This window comes from Ricinus communis, chromosome 6 (genome assembly GCF_019578655.1).
Source record: "Ricinus communis isolate WT05 ecotype wild-type chromosome 6, ASM1957865v1, whole genome shotgun sequence".
NCBI lineage: Eukaryota > Viridiplantae > Streptophyta > Magnoliopsida > Malpighiales > Euphorbiaceae > Ricinus > Ricinus communis.
This window is the reverse complement of record NC_063261.1, coordinates 17,827,304-17,845,643: the sequence shown is the minus strand read 5'-3', so window position 1 is coordinate 17,845,643 and position 18,340 is coordinate 17,827,304. Positions and strand designations below refer to the sequence as shown.

Sequence of the window (18,340 nt, the reverse complement as noted above, 5' to 3'; positions counted from 1 at the left end):
TTATTAAAAATTTCTTAATAAGTACTCAATTTTATTAGTTTTTTTTTATATTTAATAATATATAAACTCCAATATGAATATAATAAAATATATAAATATTATGAACTTTTAATATTTTATAAGATTATAAAAACTCCAATGGAGTTATTAGTATCAAACATTTGCCTGAAAATTATTTATTTATCCTTTTCGTCTCGGTTTATTTATAAAACATGAAAAATCTCAAAAATGTATTAAAATTTTTATTAATTTTAAACCGAAATCTTCTTATTTCACTGAATTTATTGGTTAACTAAATAAGTATAGAGTTTGATTTTAATATTTTACTTAAAAGAACTTGCAATAATCAAAATAACCGACTCAAAAATATTATTATTTTTATTTATTTTATAACTGTAGGTATAATTTTTCTTTTTTATATTTTTAATCATCCAACCACTGATAATAAATTAATTGTCAACCATCGATTAGCCGGTTTTTAACGTCGAAAAGCCATAGATTCAAAACTCATTAATTGTTTCAATTTTCTTTTCTTAAAATCTATTCCTAATCTCTTGGGTTAACTGATCGATCAATCTGTCTAACTGAACCTGTAGGTGTTTTAATTGGTTCATATTTAATTCAAAAGATAAAACTGGAATTTCAAACGATCGGTAATTTCTTTGTCACTGAATGGTTAGCTGGATTAGGTAAAACAAAAAAAAAAAAAAAAAAAAAACAAGAAAAAGAGCGCACTAACTAGAAGAGAATGAAAGTGTGCTGCTGCTGGCGCATTGCACTCCCCTCAGCACTCTCCTGATTGGTCACGTCATTTAGAGAAAACAAAACCAAGGCAGTCCCAATTTGAATTTGCACACACTATAAAAACACAGACCCCATTTCTCTTCTACGCAAACAAGGACGCTTCCCAACTAAGCTATTGCGCAATGTCTTTATGCCTTTTCCTTCCGTTTTCTAGGGTTTCAATTTTCACTTCTCCACTCTGAAATTTCACCATGATTCCCTCCTCCAACCACCACCATCAATATCCTTCCCGCCACCGTCAATTCCGCCCTCCTCCCCATCTCGTCCGCCAACTCCACCAACGTGTGTTTATACTAAAACTCTTCTTAAATCACCACCGTAGCAGTAGCAACAACAGCGGCAACCGTAGTACAGCTTTAATTGACTCGATTGTTTCACAATGTAATCCGAAACCCTTCAAATCCAACACAAGACCAGGTAGTGGTACTCTAGTGGCTACACTTGTATTTCACCACCAAATTGATGCGCTTAATGCTTTTGTTTTCCTTTGGGAAAAACGTTTGTTGGGTGATCATTTATTTACTCCTATACTTGATTTTGGTGTTAATGAGGAAACTAATGAGAAAGTCAGGAATTTGTTTCAATTGCATGTACAGAAGCTTCTAGAAAGTGGGGTTTTAGAGAACTTGGAGTTGAAGGTTAATGAATTGTCTCTTGAACTTGATAAAGTTTCGGACTTGCTAAAAAAACCTAAGGGTTTGAAAGCATTCAGTGAAATTGAAGTGAAAAAGAAGAGATTAGTTGATGAAAGGTATGGGATGATTAGGAGAATTGAGGAATTTAAGTTTGGGGTTAAGTGTGTGATAGATTATTTAGAAAGGAGAGAAGTTGATGATGATGATGATGAGGAGAACCAGTTGAGGGTATTAGGATTTAAAAATGGGAAGGGTTGTAGGTGGAGTAAGTTGCATTTTCTTTTGTTGAGAGAATGTCAAAGGCTTGAAGATGGTTTGCCTATATATGGATTTAGGAGGGAGATTTTGAAGCAAATACATTCACATCAGGTATGCTTTTGTTTTTAATTCTTGGGTACAAAGGAGAAATTAATCTTTGAATGAACTTATGAAAATTATTAGGCTGGTGTACTCTGGTTTATGATGGTTATCATTTAATATCTTCGCTGGAATTTTGTCATAGGCAGTTGGTTTTTAGGACTCTAGGACGAGAATGTAATATCTAATAATTATAATTGAAATTTGCCAATGCCATAATGATGAAGGCTCACATTCCTTGAACTTGAAGGGATTAGAGCTCCTTGCCTTCTTCATGTGGTTTGTTGAAACTTGGAAGTATATCTTAGCTGATCAGTCTATATTTTGGCTCAGGGTAGGTTAAAATTTTAGTAAAACCTTTAGTATTGCTATGCTTTTTAGCAGAATTTTGGTCATTTTTTCATTTTCTCACAGGTAATAGTCTTGATTGGAGAGACAGGTTCCGGGAAGAGTACCCAGTTGGTACAGTTTCTTGCTGACTCTGGCGTTGCTTCCAGTGGTTCTATTTTGTGTACTCAGCCTCGTAAAATTGCTGCCATTTCCTTGGCAAAAAGGGTTGATGAGGAAAGCATTGGTTGTTATGAAGATAACTCAATTGTCTGTTTTCCAACTTATTCATCTGCCCAGTGGCTTGATTCTAAGGTAATATATATGACTGATCACTGTCTGATGCAGCATCTCATGAGAGACAAGACTTTGTCTGGAGTTTCATGTATCATTATAGATGAGGCTCATGAAAGAAACATGAATACTGATCTTGTCTTGGCCTTGATTAGAGAATTACTTATTGATAGGCGTGATCTAAGGCTTGTTATAATGTCTGCAACAGTTGATGCGACCAAATTATCAGAATACTTCTTTGGTTGTGAAACCTTTCATGTATTAGGGAGAACTTTTCCAGTTGAGATCAAGTATGTTCCTGGTGCCTCTGAAGGGTCTTCTGGTTGCTCGCCTGGTGCTAATAATATTGCTCCATACGTCTCTGATGTTGTTAAGATGGCAATGGAGATCCATCAAGTGGAGAAGGAAGGGTCAATTCTTGCCTTTTTGACTTCCCAGCTGGAGGTAGAATGGGCTTGCGAAAAGTTTGAGTCACCCTCTGCAATTGCATTAGCATTACATGGTAGGCTTTCCCATGAAGAGCAATGTCGTGTTTTCCAGAATTACCCAGGGAAGAGAAAAGTTATTTTTGCTACAAATTTAGCTGAAACATCCTTGACAATTCCAGGGGTAAAGTTTGTAGTTGATTCTGGTTTGGTCAAGGAAAGCAGGTTTGAACCTACATCTGGCATGAATGTCCTCAGAGTTTCCAAGATTAGCCAGAGTTCTGCTAATCAACGAGCTGGTCGTGCTGGTCGAACGGAACCCGGCAAGTGTTACCGACTTTATCCAGAATTTGATTATCAGTCAATGGCTTTCCATCAGGAACCTGAAATTTGTAAAGTTCACCTTGGTATTGCAGTGCTTAGGATCCTTTCTCTGGGTATTAAGAATGTGCTGGAATTTGATTTTATTGATGCTCCTAGTGCAGAGGCAGTTGATGCGGCCATCAGGAACCTTGTGCAGCTAGGTGCTGTAACCTGCAAAAATGGTACTTTTGAATTAACTATGGATGGGCATTACTTGGTTAAGTTGGGTATTGAGCCCCGACTTGGGAAAATAATTCTTGACAGCTGCCGTCATGGTTTGCGGAAGGAAGGAGTTGTTCTTGCTGCTGTTATGGCAAATGCAAGCAGCATATTTTGCAGAATTGGTACTAATGATGATAAATTAAAATCAGATTGCCTTAAGTTGCAATTCTGCCATCAGGATGGAGATCTCTTCACATTGCTTACTGTTTACAGGGCATGGGAGGGGATATCTCCAGATAATAGAAATAAATGGTGCTGGAATAATAGCATCAATGCAAAAACTATGCGCAGATGCAAAGAGACTGTGCTAGATTTGGAGAACTGTTTGAAGAATGAACTTAGTATCGTTATTCCGACGTACTGGGTTTGGAATCCTTATGTTGTTACAGAGCATGACAGACATATTAAGAAGATAATACTTTCTTCTTTAGCAGATAATATTGCTATGTATTCTGGGTATGATCGTCTTGGTTATGAGGTGGTTTTGAGTGGAGAATACTTTCAACTTCATCCTTCATGTTCGTTGCAAGTGTATGGTCAAAAGCCAAACTGGGTTGTCTTTGCTGAACTCTTATCTGCATCCAGTCAATATCTTGTCTGTGTTACTGGCATTGACTTTGATAGTTTGTCCACCATTAGTCCTCCTTTATTTGACATCTCAAAGATGCAGAGTAAAAAATTGCAGTTGAGTGTGATCAAAGGATTTGGTCTTACTGCTCTGAAAAGGTTTTGTGGAAGGTCCAATATTAGCTTGCTTTCTCTTCTTTCTCGCATACAGGCAGAATTCATGGATAAGCGGATTGGTATTGAAATCAGTGTGGATAACAATGAGATTCTATTATATGCATCTGTGGAACACATGGAAAAGGTTTATGACCTTGTTAATGATGCATTAGAATATGAATTGAAATGGTTAAGTAATGAATGCCTGGAGAAGTGCTTGTATCACGGGGGACGAGCTGGTGCTTCTCCCCCAGTTGCTCTTTTTGGAGCTGGTGCAGAAATCAGGCACCTGGAATTGGAGAACAAGTTTTTGAGTATAGATGTGTTCCTTTCAGATGAAAGTTCTCTAAATGACAAGGTGATCTTGACATTCTTTGAGAAATCTGTTTCTGGGGTGTGTGGTGTTCATAAATTTGCAGGCAGCAGACTGGATGCTGATCATGTGGAGAAGTGGGGCAGGTTGACATTTCTTACTCCTGAAGCAGCTAGAAAAGCATTAGAGTTCAATGGATTTAATTTATCTGGCTCTATACTTAAACTGTCCCCTGCTAGTGCTGCTAGTGGTCATAAAGTATCATCATTTGCTGCAGTCAAAGCTAAAGTTACTTGGCCACGGAGGTACAGTAAAGGATATGCCATTGTTAGATGTGAAAGAAATGAAGCTGCGTTTGTCGTTCAAGATTGCTTTAATCTGCTGATTGGAGGAAGGCTGGTTTATTGTGAGCTCAGCACAAAGGATATAGACTGCATTGTCATCAAAGGATTGGATAGAGATACTTCCGAACAAGAAATTCTTGAAGTTCTGCAAATGGCCACAAATAGGAGAATTTTGGATGTCTTTCTGATACGAGGAGATACTGTAAATAATCCTCCTCTGGGTGCCTGTGAGGAAGCAATTCTCAAGGAAATTGCTCCTTTCATGCCTAACCAGATCCCCTTGAGCAATTACTGTCATGTTCAGGTCTTTCCTCCTGAACCAAAGGATACTTTCATGAAGGCTTGGATCACGTTTGATGGAAGACTACATTTAGAGGCAGCAAAAGCGTTGCAACATATCCAAGGAAAGGTAATTGCTGGATGTTTTTCATGGCAGAAAATATGGTGCCAGCGGGTTTTTCATAGCTCTGTATCATGTCCTGCTCCTGTTTTTCCATTCATTGAGAGGCAACTAAATTCTTTGCTCAAAAGGTTTACGCATCGACCTGGTAATTCATTTGTCAATGAGCATTTCCTTGTATGTATTATTTTATGGATGATGCTCTGGTCCGACTGATATGCAAATTCAAATTGTTTACTTAAATTTTTATTTAGTTACAAAATGACTCAAGTCATACATATTCTTTTCATGCAAAATAAACACTGGTATAAAATTTATCGCGGTTTGTCTTCTATATTTTTTTTTTCAGTTTTGGTATGATAACTGTAGCTTGCTATCAAGTTCCATGAAGGATGAAAATAAAAATGATAGAGAAAACACTGCTTGTTTTAAGTTATAATGCATTTACTTCTGGAGTGGGAGGCGGTAGCTACTTTCCTTTCTTTTCCCCTCCTCTTCTGTGGCCAAAGAACCTGAACTAGCTGAACTTGTATAGTTCAGTTTGGTATTATTTGGTTCTTAGTGAATTTTATTGCTGTTTTGTTGTCATTTTTAGTAATTTGATAATTTCAGCTTGACTAGGAATGCCTACACTGGTTGATTGATTGCTCATTCTTAGTTGCAAGAACTTGTACAAAAAGGTTTTGTGATTTAGTTGAAATAATGAAGCTACTGGGGCATTTTCATCAATAAGGTGAAGCATATGTGAATAAAAAAGATCTGTCTATTTTTTGATATGACTTGAAATAAATCATTATAGATTATCTGAATTAGAATAATTTTATTAAAAGTAGGAAACAAGCATTCTTTTTGTTTTAAAATGCCCTGTCAATAGTATTTTGGGACATGAATTACTCTGGAAGATTGAGAATGGGGAATGCATTTAGCCTAGACATGTAAGCAGAGCACTTGAGAACTCACCTATAATGTTAGTGGTATTATGATGAGCTAGTTTTATCACACATTATTCTTTTGTCTTTGTTAGAGGGTAGATGATGTGTACTGTATGTAATTGTTTGCTTTTGTTTCTAATTGCCGTTTTCTATTAATCCAAGTGTCGGAGGCGGTTTTACTCTCTTTACTGTTGCTAAAACTAGTGTGGTTATTTAAAGTAACCAAATATGGAATGGATCAACGTGGCTTGTACCCCATCTTAGGTTTTAGGACCAGGTGTTTGGTCTGAAATATGCAACTTTTTTTTTTAAATTGTTACATTGTTTGATATAGAACTAAAATGGGTACTATGATCAATTAAGCATTAACAGGCTTGACTTCACAGGTGTACATTACAGTTTAGAAAGGAATGAAAATGGCTCCTACAGAGTAAAAGTATCTGCCAATGCAACAAAAACAGTAGCAGAGTTGAGGAGGCCACTGGAGCAGCTAATGAATGGAAAAAAGGTAGATCAGGGTAGGCTTACCCCAGCAGTTCTGCAGCTTCTCTTCTCGAGAGATGGCAGATTTCTTATGAAGACACTACAACAAGAAATGGGAACTTATGTTCTCTTTGACCGGCAGAACCTTAGTGTTAGGATCTATGGTCCTGAGAATAAAGTTGCCCTTGCAGAAGAGAAGTTGATAAGGTCGCTTTTAACCCTGCATGATAAGAAGCAATTAGATATCCCTCTTCGGGGTGGAGTCATGCCACATGATCTCATGAAGAAAGTGGTTGAGAAGTTTGGGCCTGACTTGCATGGGCTCAAAGAAAAGTTTCCTGATGCTGTGTTTACACTTAATGCAAAGCGCCATATCATCTCTTTTCATGGAAAAGAGGATTTGAGGCTTAGAGTGGAGAATATAATTCATGACTTTGCACGAGCTCTAAATGTTAATGGATCTGCTGAGCAACCAGACCTTGAAGCTACTAGCTGTCCTATTTGCTTGTGTGAAGTTGAGGACTGTTACCAGCTTGAGGCTTGTGCACATAAGTTCTGCCGGTCTTGCTTGGTTGACCAGTTAGAGTCGGCAATGAGAGGACGTGATGGTTTTCCTGTAAGCTGTGCACGAGAAGGTTGTGGGGTGGCCATTTGGCTCACTGATTTGAAGTCTCTGCTGCCATGTGACAAGTTAGAGGACCTCTTCAGGGCTTCTGTGGGGGCATTTGTAGCATCTAGTGGTGGAACGTACAGGTTTTGCCCCTCTCCTGACTGTCCTTCTGTTTATCGGGTAGCAGACACTGGAACATTTGGAGGTCCATATGTATGTGGAGCATGCTACACAGAGACATGTACCAGGTGTCACTTAGAGTATCACCCGTATGTGTCGTGTGAAAGATACAAAGAGTTCAAGGACGACCCTGATTTGTCATTGAAAGATTGGTGCAGGGGAAAAGATCATGTTAAAAGCTGTCCAGTATGTGGGTACATAATTGAGAAGGTGGATGGCTGCAACCACATTGAGTGCAGATGCGGCAAACATATCTGCTGGGTCTGCTCAGAGTTCTTTAGCAGCAGTGATGACTGCTATGGGCACCTGAGAACTATACATCTAGCAATTATATGAAGACCAAGCTAACTATACAAGTTTAACCTTCGTGTACATAATTATGTATATACACATTATCTATACATAGTAATATATGGGATCTAGGAGCTTGTGTATATTAGTTTAAATTCAGTTCTGTTAGGTTCATATCTCCTTTCTGCCGGGCACAGATGGCTGTTTGCTTCAGTTAATAGTTCTTTCTTGTTATTGCTTGAGAATCTCAGAACAATAAACAGTATGAAGATTTGGTTCAGTTTCTATCCGTCTTGATGGAGAAAAGTAATAGCAGTTATCAGCTGGAATTATTCTGTGATATTCATTCTGGTTCTGATAAATTTTATGTGAATGGTCCTTGTTATTCATTCTTATTTTGGAGTCCCATGTCCTAATGCTGGTTGTCAACAAACAATAACTAATAAATGTAAATATCCAAAAAAAGAGAAACAGATTCTTCTGTTTCGTAAAGAATATTACTGTTGCCTGTACATTGGCTTCTGACATGTATATTCTTTCCCTATTTTACTTGTGATTTATGGTGTATAAGCTTTTCAATAGCAGGTTCAACCATCGTCTCCAAGTCATCCAAGTCATGCTTCAGGTTGTCGACCTGAAATTCACGAGAGTCAAGATGTGTCAACTTTTCACCCCCTGGAATTTGCTTGTTCAGGTTATGTATTATGCATACATACAGGCATGCCTTGTAGCAGGTTCTCAAGTTACCTTGTGAATGAAATCTTTTGTTAGTTGAGCATCGTGGGCAGTTGCTTTTGAAATACCCTCTACCAGCAAAGCAGCTTTCTTAAGTTTTCCATTGTCAGGGAGTTTTTCTGCCTCCTCTGCTGAAAATTTCTCTGCCGCCATTGCCGCCTTTCCTACTACAGCTGCTACAGTTTCAACCTCTTCTAACACAATTTCTGCCTGTCCTAAACTTGCCCAGTTTTCCAAAAAATGATAATCAAATTCAATAACATTTATGTCTACTCTATGGCCTAATTATCATTCTCAGAAAATTGATGCCTAAGGCCTTTAAATTAGTGTCCGAGGCAAGTATTATAACTTTCTGCAATTTTAGTCCCAAAGTCAAAAATGCAAAAATGTGATTTAAATGTTTAGCTTTTCTTTTTTTCCCCTCCATTGGAGTCCCTACTAATTGCCTCTTCAACTGTTGAGTAAATGCATATATTTTTTCAACTGTACAATCAACATATATTTCCACTGGAAATATGCTGGTTATAAGATGTGAAGGATTTCTATTCATGTCACTTGAACAAAAATAAATCCATATTTCACCAAGATCAAAGTATGCATTGCCATGATTTCTAATTTGATCACATTATAGTTACATATATTGGACTAAAGTTGTATAACCATAACTCAAATGACTAACTTGTTCTTGGAAAAAGTAAAATTTTTTTCTTTGTTTTCTTTTTTTTGCATTTTGTTTTTCAATTGATGGAAAAGCTAACATAATATTGTCATTATTCAAGTAATATAATTAAATCATTTTTCATATTTATTTAATGTTTAAGAATTACGTATTCAGTTTATTGTTATCATGTTCACAGTTGACATAATAAAACAATATACCTTCTATCATCTTCAACTTCTCCCACTTTTGCTTCCAAAATGGTAGAAAAAGAGATAATATAGAACCCAACACCCATTTTGCCCTGCATGTCATGATACTTTTTATGTAGTTCTTACTCCATAATGCTTTAATAAAAAGCAAATATAATAATAGAAAGGAGGGAAAGGAAAAAAGAAAACCCAGAAATATTTTCAATGCCAAATGCAAATGATCTAGTACCAAGTAGGGAAGTTAAATCTTGGAGGATCAGGCACTGATGGTCTAACCATGTCATCCTTGATAACCTTCAATCTATAGTTTATAAACATCAAAAGAGAACAAATATTAGATTTTCCTTCCAAATATTAGAAAAGAAAGAAGAATCAAGGAGAATATATTTACTTCTTGGCATCATGGATTTTCCATGTTCCACCATTAGCAGTGAACATCTGCAACTCTTGATTCATTGGATGCCCATATCCAATACTGTTAGCTAGTTTTGAGCTAGAACAAGAACCATGTCTAAGAGAAACATTGTTTGAGCGAAATCTGTATCGGTAAACTAGTTCAAGAAAACTTCGTACACTGTAAGAACCCCAGGAACCTCTAGTAGGCATATTGAAGAACTGTAATGTCTTGTTATTACCTTAAACAATCCCTTATATACATATTTATATATAACTGCATTGTGAGAGGCCTAATTGCTGGCCAAGTGACTAAAGGCGCGAAAAGGGGAAGTAGAATACAAGCTCACGTTAAGGAATGTCATGCGGTTTTTGCTTATTTGGTTACTTCAAGTTATGGTTTACACCTGGAAATGATGAAGGAAAATGATTAAGATAAGCATGTCTTTCCTGTTTCTTGGAAGTTATAACTTGCTCTTTCAGAGCTTCTGTTTAATACCCTTTTTTTCCTTTTTCTTTACGAATAAAGATTCAAGAAATAAAAATATAAAAGCATGAAGCTTTCTTTTTAATTGTTTTTTGTACTCAAACGTATACTGTAGACTGCCTTAAAAACTCGGTCAAAAAGAACAACTGGGTTATGCTAATAGATTATGCCTGACCGTACTGATACTGAAAAAAAAAAAAAAACTGTTATACAAAGTGGCCAAATCAGAATACTAAATTAAAGAGAGTAATATATTTCTATTTATGTTGTCTTAAAATACAATTAAAAACTAATGAAGGCAGTGCTTGTTTTGTAAAGGGATAAAATAAAAATAGAACTTTTTTGGTATTAGTCAAGCGCAGTTTAAATTTTTTTATAGCAAATAGCCTCCTGAACTTAAGTTGAAGAGTTAAATATATTTAATTTAAATTTTTTCACCAAATAGCTCCTGAATTTATATTCAAGAGGCAAATACACCCAATTTAATTTTTTAAAAATGTAAAATAAAATTAGATTTTTAGATTTTAATTGAATTATAAAAATTAAAAATAATATTTATTTCATTAAGAAAGTTAAAATTTCACTTATTTAATACTTATCATTTTTAAATCAATTAAATCCAAAATTTAAAATTTTTCTAATACATTAGCGCATTACTAAATATTGTATCAATAAATTAATAAAATAAATATTATTTTTAACTTTTATAATTTAATTAAAATTTAATTTTTTTTTAAAAAAATTTAAATTGAATGTATTTGACCTTTTCACACAAATTCAGAAAGCTATTTGATGAAAAAGTTTAGATAGGATGTATTTGACACTTGAACTTAAGTTTAGGAGCTATTTGCTAAAAAAATTTAAATTAGATATATTTGACCATTGGACAATAAGTTCAAGAGGTAAATTGACTTTTTATCTGCTTATCCTATAACATATCTTCTTCTAATCTTGCACTGTGAGAGTGCAAACAGAAAAGAAGATAAAGCAACAAAAAGAAAACGGCAATAGTTGCTAAGACTCCCTCCAGCCTGTATTCCATTGCCATTGCAAGTGCAAATCATCACTATGTTTTATCATGGCATTAATCAACTGTAATATGGCAAAAACCAAGCCAACTTGGAAATATAAGCCAGTGGGATCTGTGGACAGAGTTCATATTGTCCATACATAATCTAAGATTATGTAGAACATTAGCACCTGGTGAATCTGCCAAGATCTACCGACATCTGTCTCAAAAAATGGTACTTACTTCAATTGGCTTCCAAATATTTCAGCATCGTCAACCACCTACACCATATTTCTCCAAGATAATTAGCCGCTTTATTGTCAACTAAAAGCTGCTATGCATGGAGGAAGATGTACAAATTGTACCTGGTCAAATGGAGCTGAAAAAGAGACTTTGAGGGGGGAGGGGAAAGAATGTATTATCAATTGGTAACACCATTCAGTGAATTTCTCTCGTTTGTCATATTCTGGAGTGTCAAAAGTTTCCACCCACAATTCTCACTGTAATTCCATCTCCGAGCTACAATCTAATCACCGCTTCGTTTTATCACCGACACTGGACAAAAAATCCAAAATTTTTGATGCTTTTGCTAAGTTGTTCTGTGAATCTTTGGATTTACCAATATCCTCAGTTTCCTTATCGGCCCTGCTACTTAAAGAAAGAGTACTAATGGTGGGCTGCTTTGACTTCATCTGGGATTCAACCTTTGCTGCAAAAGCAAGAGTTGATATTAGTGCCTTCTGAGCTGAATTTGGTGCGCTTTTTAAGCGTGCGTGTCCCAAGCAATCTGCAGATTGACCTGAACCAAGTGGAGAAGCTGGCTGCCCGTGTGAGATTGTCCTAAAATCCTGACGTCTGTCAGGTAAAATTTCACTTTCTTGAAGAGTTCTATCAACAAGCGTAGCTGAACTGGAAGGCATGCTATCCTGCGCATTACCTATAGATGCATTTATTGAAGATTCATTGAATGACAAACTGTTTGATTTCAGAGATGATGCTGCAAATTCAGTTTTATGCAGCATCCTTTTCAACCAGGGTTTTGAATTTGACACACTTTCACTTGTTTCTTTGCCAACTTGGACGTCATTGCCCGGGAAGCTTGATTGTTTATGTGCATTAAAATTGCTGGATAAAGATGATTTGGCACCACTATCGCTAGTTAAATTCCTAGTACCAGAAAATTCCAATGGAGCTCTGCCGAAAGAGAGGAAATTTATCCCGTTGGGTATCAAAGCTGCTGGAATTCTCTTTGGAATCTCATTTGAGTTTTCATTTGAGCCTGCTGCACTTTGATCTCTCTGATTTCCAACTTTGAACCCCTCACTCCTGGACAGAGATGAACTTCGTGGTGTGGAATGACTGGATTCAACAACTGATGATTTTCCAGCGGAGAGAAAGCTAATTCCTTTGGGCACTAGTACATGCGGACCCAGAACACCCTTGGGCACATTTCGCTCTGTATCTTTGCGAGACAGACCTCCCCCAGTGTCAGGAGAGGCTTTTGCAGTGTGATGGGAAATTCCACCACTATCAAGTTGCTTCTTAGAATTTGAAGCGTGTGGCAAGGATGGGGAATTCAGGTCAGGAGTGCAAACATTTGAAGCAGATGGAAGATCTTCCTTGAGCGGTAACTGGAGTGACAATAGACATTTAGGTACTAAACAAGAAATAACAGAATGCTAAGTGAAAATGACATGCACAAGTATCTGACTCAATGGAATGCATACATGAGAATGGACAATATTCTGGGAAAGAAGGTACCTTATGCGAGAACATGCAATCATCACCTCTGCTGCAAGAACCTGTTGATGCATAATTAGTACATGGATACTTCGAGAGCTCATGATCAAATGGACAGTCATCCCCTTTCAAACATGAGTTACGCGCAAAATGGCAACATGGCTGCAACAAAGTGCATTGCAGCAAACACTTAGAAACAATAGTAACCCGACTCGACCAAATCACATTTAAAATGGAATTCAGTTAATAAAATTACTATTACAACTGCTCCCATTTCCACAGCAGGCAAGAGATTTGGAGGTTTCTTTCCAACTGCTGCAGAATTGAGCAGGATAGATCCTTCTTCAAAGCTCAAGATGAAGAAATGAACTCAGCAGATGGATCAAATGGTCTTAATGTGAGAAAAGGGCTCTGTTTTGGAGATGAGATGTGTTTGAGGTCAAAGATAAACTAGAATTTAGTAGCAAATCTCAATTCTAAGGTGTTTGCTCATCTTCACATTAAAAGTTTCCTTAAACTTGGTTAGAAGGCCAGAGCCTGATTTTATTAGCTTTCCCCATGAAAAATTATATAAGATATTAAGGGCCAGATTTTATATCTAATAAACCAGTTTGCAGATCTTGTTTCCTGATTGTGTAATCAGAAAACCAGCCTGTTTGATTGATCTTCTGATCTTCTTGTTTTATCCTTTCAACATTCTCTTATCTACTCTATATATAGGGTTAGGGTGCTAAATACATCAGAACGACTCCAACCTTTCGGCCATGTTTGCCTTTTGCCTCTTTATTCAATATTTGTTTACACCTTTTCCTTTCCTTTCAATTCATGGTTAAAGATACTTCCATTCTGAATCTTCTGTATGCTAGGATGTCATCCCTATCTATAAGTGCAACCTCAGGGTGAGCAAATTAAGAAATTAAATTGTAATCATTCACTTATTTATTAAAATATACTCATATCTTACATAAATACCAGTAAAAATAATTTATTTTTACTATGAATTTATTAAATAATATAAAAATACCCATTAAATCATTATATTTCATAACATATTCAAATATTTAAATAATATATATTAAAACCTTGGTTGGTTCTTTTTTTCTGCTTCAATTCAGTTTTGCTGACCCCTAGTGTATGCCCTCCCTTATCCCAGGATGAGAAACAGGAATTCGAAGGGATTAAAAGCAAAGGGACTTCTGAAACTATAAAACAGAATTGATAAGTTACTAGCATTAAAGAGATTGAACCACCAAGTGAATGGTTATACCTTGGATTTTGTCAATGGTATTGTATCATGTGAAAATTTGCACTTTTCACCCTGTCAGAAAGAAAGGGAAAACATTGATAATAAGTAGCGGCCAAGTAAGTCAAGACAGAGCAGACTGGTTACTGGTCACCACAACTATGTAATAACACAAAGACCAATTAGGCGCCTGCAAAAGTATAATGTTCCTGGTTGAATTTTTCATGAAATGATATAACCTATAGCAGTGGCAGCATAAGGATAATGTGTGTATTTGAAGCAGTTAAGATATCAAAACTGAATTTGGACGAGCAATAAAATTAGATCATAACAAGATGACACCTCCTGGCATCTTCCCCTGATGTAATGACGACAGAATACCACAGGTTTTGGTTTCTCTACTGGGCGTAGCTTGAGCCTCTTAACCCCAAGCTCTCGGTTCTTTTGTGCTCGTTTCTTTCGTTTTTTTTCCTGCAATAAGCATTTATAGAAAAGACTAGTTAAACTTCTATACTTCAACAGACATGGGGAGAACATAACCAAGTAACCCAGAAAAGGAAAATCTTTGTGCCAATTCAAAATTAATAAGCATCATTAATTAATCCAATCAAACATCAGAGAAAAGAGGAAGAAAGTATGTAAAACCTTTTTCTTTTCTTTCTTTTCCTCGGAAGGAGGTCCCCGCTTTTTCTTGTTGCATAAACCAGAATCCTGCTGTAGATGAAAAAAATTGAAAGAAAGGGTATAAATCTCGATTTTAAATATGAAGATTTCACCGTACATATAGTTCTTAAGACTTTCAGAACCTCTCTATTTCATGAATATCAGATAAACATTCATGAAGAGCACAGTGCACCCATGAGCATATATATAGAGAACCAGTACTCAGATTTGGCTTATCAATTATTTCACCTTCAGAGTCAATAACTTGGCAATCTTTAACGAGTCAAAGAACAAAATGCTGAGATGGCAAAGAAAAAACGCAAAATGAGACTCTTGGACCATGCCCATGCAAAAGGCATAAAGAAGATTGTGTAAATAATATCTCAATGACAGGAACACATAATTCCCTCATCTTTCCAAAACCAAAAGAAGAAAAAGAACAAACTATACATATTAAGAGGGAAAAAATTAGCAAAAGCAGAAAAAAGAGTTCTTGTTTTAAGAAAGATAATGTTTCAAACCGACACAGCTTATCAATAAATTTCACACTGACTGGGAAACAATTTAAGAATAAAAACTAACGAAAATTGCAAGAAGAACCATACCTTTTCTTTACATGTAATTCCTTGGCTTCCAGTTGCACCTTGATCTAATTTTTTGGCAGACAAGGCCGAGTTATTAGAGCAGATCATTGGACAACCAATATTACCTTTCTTTTTTTCTTTGTCTCCGCTGCCTTTATTTCGTTCCTTAGTTTCATGACCTTTCTTTTGTTTCTTATACTCATTTGGCTCTTGAGCTAATATAGAATCTTCATAAACAACAACCTTGCGTTTACAAGCCATCTGATTTCTAACATCTTTGGCTTCAATTCCTTTCTTATCAGTAACATTCATCATATCCACTGTCATGCAAAGGGAACCAGGATCTTTTCTATCTGATTTTCTCTTGTCATTTGAAGGGAACTTGTTTTTATCAACAAACTCTTCAGAAAGTTGCTTATTCTGCTCCAGAGGCAATGCAGAATCTTTAAGAGGCATATCATCTAATCTTTCATCGACCTCAAACTCACCGGCAATTTCTCCTTCTTCCATTTTACCATCTTCAATCATATTAGAAGAATCTGCTGCATCATTAGCACAGACTGATTTTCCTGATTCCATTTCTTTTTGCTGCATTTCATGACTGACTTCCAACAAGTTAGTTCTCGGAGAGGGATTTTTCTCCTCATTATTCTCACTTATATGTAAAACTTTACAATCCATACTCTTATCTACTGACAACTCAATAAGTTCACATGTATTTTGACTAGCACGTTCTTTGTCAGCACCACACCGATTCTCATCCAACAAGAAGGTTGAAAAATTACAATTGTTATCATGAACAACATCTTCACTTCCTTTCATTACATGCTCTAGCTCATCCATTAGCACCTGTTGCAACTGCCCAAATTCTTTATCATCCACACCACTTCCACCACTGCCATCATTATCTGATGTGTCCTTTTCTTTAAATGTGTTTTCATCTTCTTCTATTCCCATGATGTTTTCAATCTCATAAATCACAGCTTGAGTATCACTAAACCCTCCATCCTGGAGCCCAATAGCTTTAACATTCTCATCAGTTGACAAATTATTTTGAGCCACAGAATAATTATGATCAGTGCCATCAGGTGTAACCAGTTCACTTTGCTCAAGCACCTGTCTTGCAGATGCTTCCCTTGGTTCATTGCTATCATAAGCTTCAACCAAAAGCAGCAAACTTTAGCATTAATAAAATACAAATAAAAATAAAAATAAAAAACTGAAACCAACAAGAAGTTAATAGTAAACATAATTACTGTTCAAACTGTAAAAGCATCAAGATTTCTACTCTTAAGTTCAATTTAACATTACAAAGCAGACAACCTTTTCAACTAGGATTCGAAATTCTCAGTAAGCGAATGCGAGAATTGAAAAAAATTCAAGAATAACAACAATTTGCGCAAGGAAAAGAGAACAGGTATCAAAAGAAAAACTTTTGATCTTATATTCAATTAAAAATTAGAACACACAACATTTTTCAACTGGAATTCAAAACTCTCCGCACCCAATACAGAATTCGACTGAAATATCAAGAAAACAACAACTGAACCTATAAAATAAAAATTGAATTGGAAAAAGGCGGGAACTGAATGGAATTTTCGATTAAATTACCTGGTATTAGTTCCTGTGAAATACTTGGGGGGATTTTACAGAGATGAGGATGATTATAGCATTCAGATATAATTCGAACTAAATTAGTGTAAGTTTGGCTTTTAAGATGAGGTTTAGGGCGGTGAGGGAAATGAATTGGGGTTTTCTGGGGCAAAATTTGGGGTTTATCCATTAGGGTTTAACAGAATTTTTCTTTAAGCTTTGTGTTATTATCTTTTATGGGCTGTGTCCAAAATTTAATCTAATCATTCCTATTAACAATATGACTTAATTTAGAAATGACTTGTAATTGAAGAGGGCGGTTAACGAAGAAATTTTAAAACCAATTGCGATTTTGCAAAGAGGAAAAAAGAAAAATTGCTTTACAAATTTCATCTGCTCCCGACTGTCGTTTAGCTTCGATTGAGGGTTCGTTTAGTCAAAACGATAAAAATTCGAGTTATCGTCCGGAAATTAAAGTGTGAAATGTTCAAATATTGAATTACAAGAAAAGCCCTCACGCTCGACATAATTTACTCTTAGTCTGCCAAAGTGAATATAATAATATATTATATATTTATATATATATTTATTTGTTTATCCATATAAAAAAAACTGGAATAAGAGGCATTTTAATTTAGGTGAGTTCCATGATTACTTTGTTTAAAATAAAGTTAAATCATTTTGTTTTAAATATTATAAATCTGTAATTACATTAAATCTTGTTAATTAAATTTTATAATCAAAATCTGTTGAATTCTTTTATAATTTTATTAAAATATTAAATTTTTTATAATCACAAAATATATTTCTAAATTATGAAAAAAGATAAATTTTATTCTTTGCAAATTATAACTTCATAAGTGTTACTAGTTGTAAAATAATGAATGGTATTACAAAAAAATAATTATTTTTGTTAAATTTTATAATTTATGAAAAAATTGATAAATTTATGAAAACAACTAAAATTTTCGTAATCGTAAAATTTATTGCTAAATTATGAAAGATAATAATCTATTTTATATTTTTTCGTAAATTATACTAATTCTCTGTAATTTTACTAGTTGCGAAAAATTGGATAATATAACAAAAAACTGATTACTTTTGTAAAATTTAATTATTTATAAGAAAATTGATAAATTTATAAAAATACTAATTTTTTCATAATCACGAAATTTACTGCTAAATTACGAAAAATAAATTTTTTCATATTTTTTAGCAAATTATACTAACTTTTCATAATTATTACTAGTTGCAAGAAAATGAATAATATCATGAAAAATGATAATTTTGTGAATTTTAATGATTTATGAAAACTTAGCA

The 18,340-nt window shown here is 35.1% G+C and overlaps 3 protein-coding genes across 5 annotated transcripts; 1 reads left to right on the top strand and 2 right to left on the bottom strand.

The window, feature by feature from the left end:
- Nucleotides 1–545: 545 nt before the first annotated feature.
- Nucleotides 546–7,988, top strand: LOC8266812 (ATP-dependent RNA helicase DEAH11, chloroplastic). Its single transcript, XM_048375797.1, has 3 exons — nt 546–1,808; nt 2,211–5,355; nt 6,526–7,988. Exons 1-3 carry the CDS (start codon nt 996–998, stop codon nt 7,746–7,748), a joined length of 5,181 nt encoding a protein of 1,726 aa, XP_048231754.1. The 5' UTR covers nt 546–995; the 3' UTR covers nt 7,749–7,988.
- Nucleotides 7,989–8,143: 155 nt separating this feature from the next.
- Nucleotides 8,144–9,994, bottom strand: LOC8266813. The gene is made up of 5 exons (XM_002522554.4): nt 9,700–9,994; nt 9,538–9,609; nt 9,318–9,400; nt 8,451–8,653; nt 8,144–8,337 (listed from the first exon to the last, which is right to left on the bottom strand). The coding sequence occupies exons 1-5, from the start codon at nt 9,912–9,914 to the stop codon at nt 8,245–8,247; spliced, it is 666 nt and encodes a 221-aa protein (XP_002522600.2). The 5' UTR covers nt 9,915–9,994; the 3' UTR covers nt 8,144–8,244.
- Nucleotides 9,995–11,034: 1,040 nt separating this feature from the next.
- Nucleotides 11,035–17,439, bottom strand: LOC8266814. Of its 3 annotated transcripts, XR_001535455.3 has the most exons (8): nt 17,039–17,439; nt 15,449–16,584; nt 14,826–14,894; nt 14,523–14,651; nt 14,205–14,255; nt 12,959–13,099; nt 11,563–12,828; nt 11,083–11,478 (listed from the first exon to the last, which is right to left on the bottom strand). XR_001535455.3 is itself a non-coding variant. In XM_002522555.4 (7 exons), the coding sequence occupies exons 1-7, from the start codon at nt 17,208–17,210 to the stop codon at nt 11,728–11,730; spliced, it is 2,799 nt and encodes a 932-aa protein (XP_002522601.2). In that variant the 5' UTR covers nt 17,211–17,439; the 3' UTR covers nt 11,035–11,727. The 3 variants fall into 3 exon arrangements, 2 of the variants coding, with proteins under 2 accessions (XP_002522601.2, XP_015576982.2); XM_002522555.4 differs by having other exon boundaries at nt 11,035–12,828; XM_015721496.3 differs by having other exon boundaries at nt 11,035–12,828; nt 14,826–14,891.
- Between the last annotated feature and the right edge of the window lie 901 nt (nt 17,440–18,340).

Bases quoted from the DNA above. Each gene is read 5' to 3' on its own strand.
- LOC8266812 (XM_048375797.1), top strand. From the start codon at position 996: ATGATTCCCTCCTCCAACCACCACCATCAATATCCTTCCCGCCACCGT. The intron at 1,809-2,210 runs GTATGCTTTTGT...ATTTTCTCACAG, and splicing joins AGCAAATACATTCACATCAG to GTAATAGTCTTGATTGGAGA. The intron at 5,356-6,525 runs GTAATTCATTTG...TTGACTTCACAG, and splicing joins AAGGTTTACGCATCGACCTG to GTGTACATTACAGTTTAGAA.
- LOC8266813 (XM_002522554.4), bottom strand. From the start codon at position 9,914: ATGCCTACTAGAGGTTCCTGGGGTTCTTACAGTGTACGAAGTTTTCTT. The intron at 9,610-9,699 runs GTAAATATATTC...TATAAACTATAG, and splicing joins AAAATCCATGATGCCAAGAA to ATTGAAGGTTATCAAGGATG. The intron at 8,338-8,450 runs GTAACTTGAGAA...CGTGAATTTCAG, and splicing joins CAAAAGATTTCATTCACAAG to GTCGACAACCTGAAGCATGA.
- LOC8266814 (XM_002522555.4), bottom strand. From the start codon at position 17,210: ATGGATAAACCCCAAATTTTGCCCCAGAAAACCCCAATTCATTTCCCT. The intron at 14,895-15,448 runs GTATGGTTCTTC...TTTCATCTACAG, and splicing joins GAATTACATGTAAAGAAAAG to CAGGATTCTGGTTTATGCAA. The intron at 12,829-12,958 runs GTACCTTCTTTC...TTGTCACTCCAG, and splicing joins ATTGCATGTTCTCGCATAAG to TTACCGCTCAAGGAAGATCT.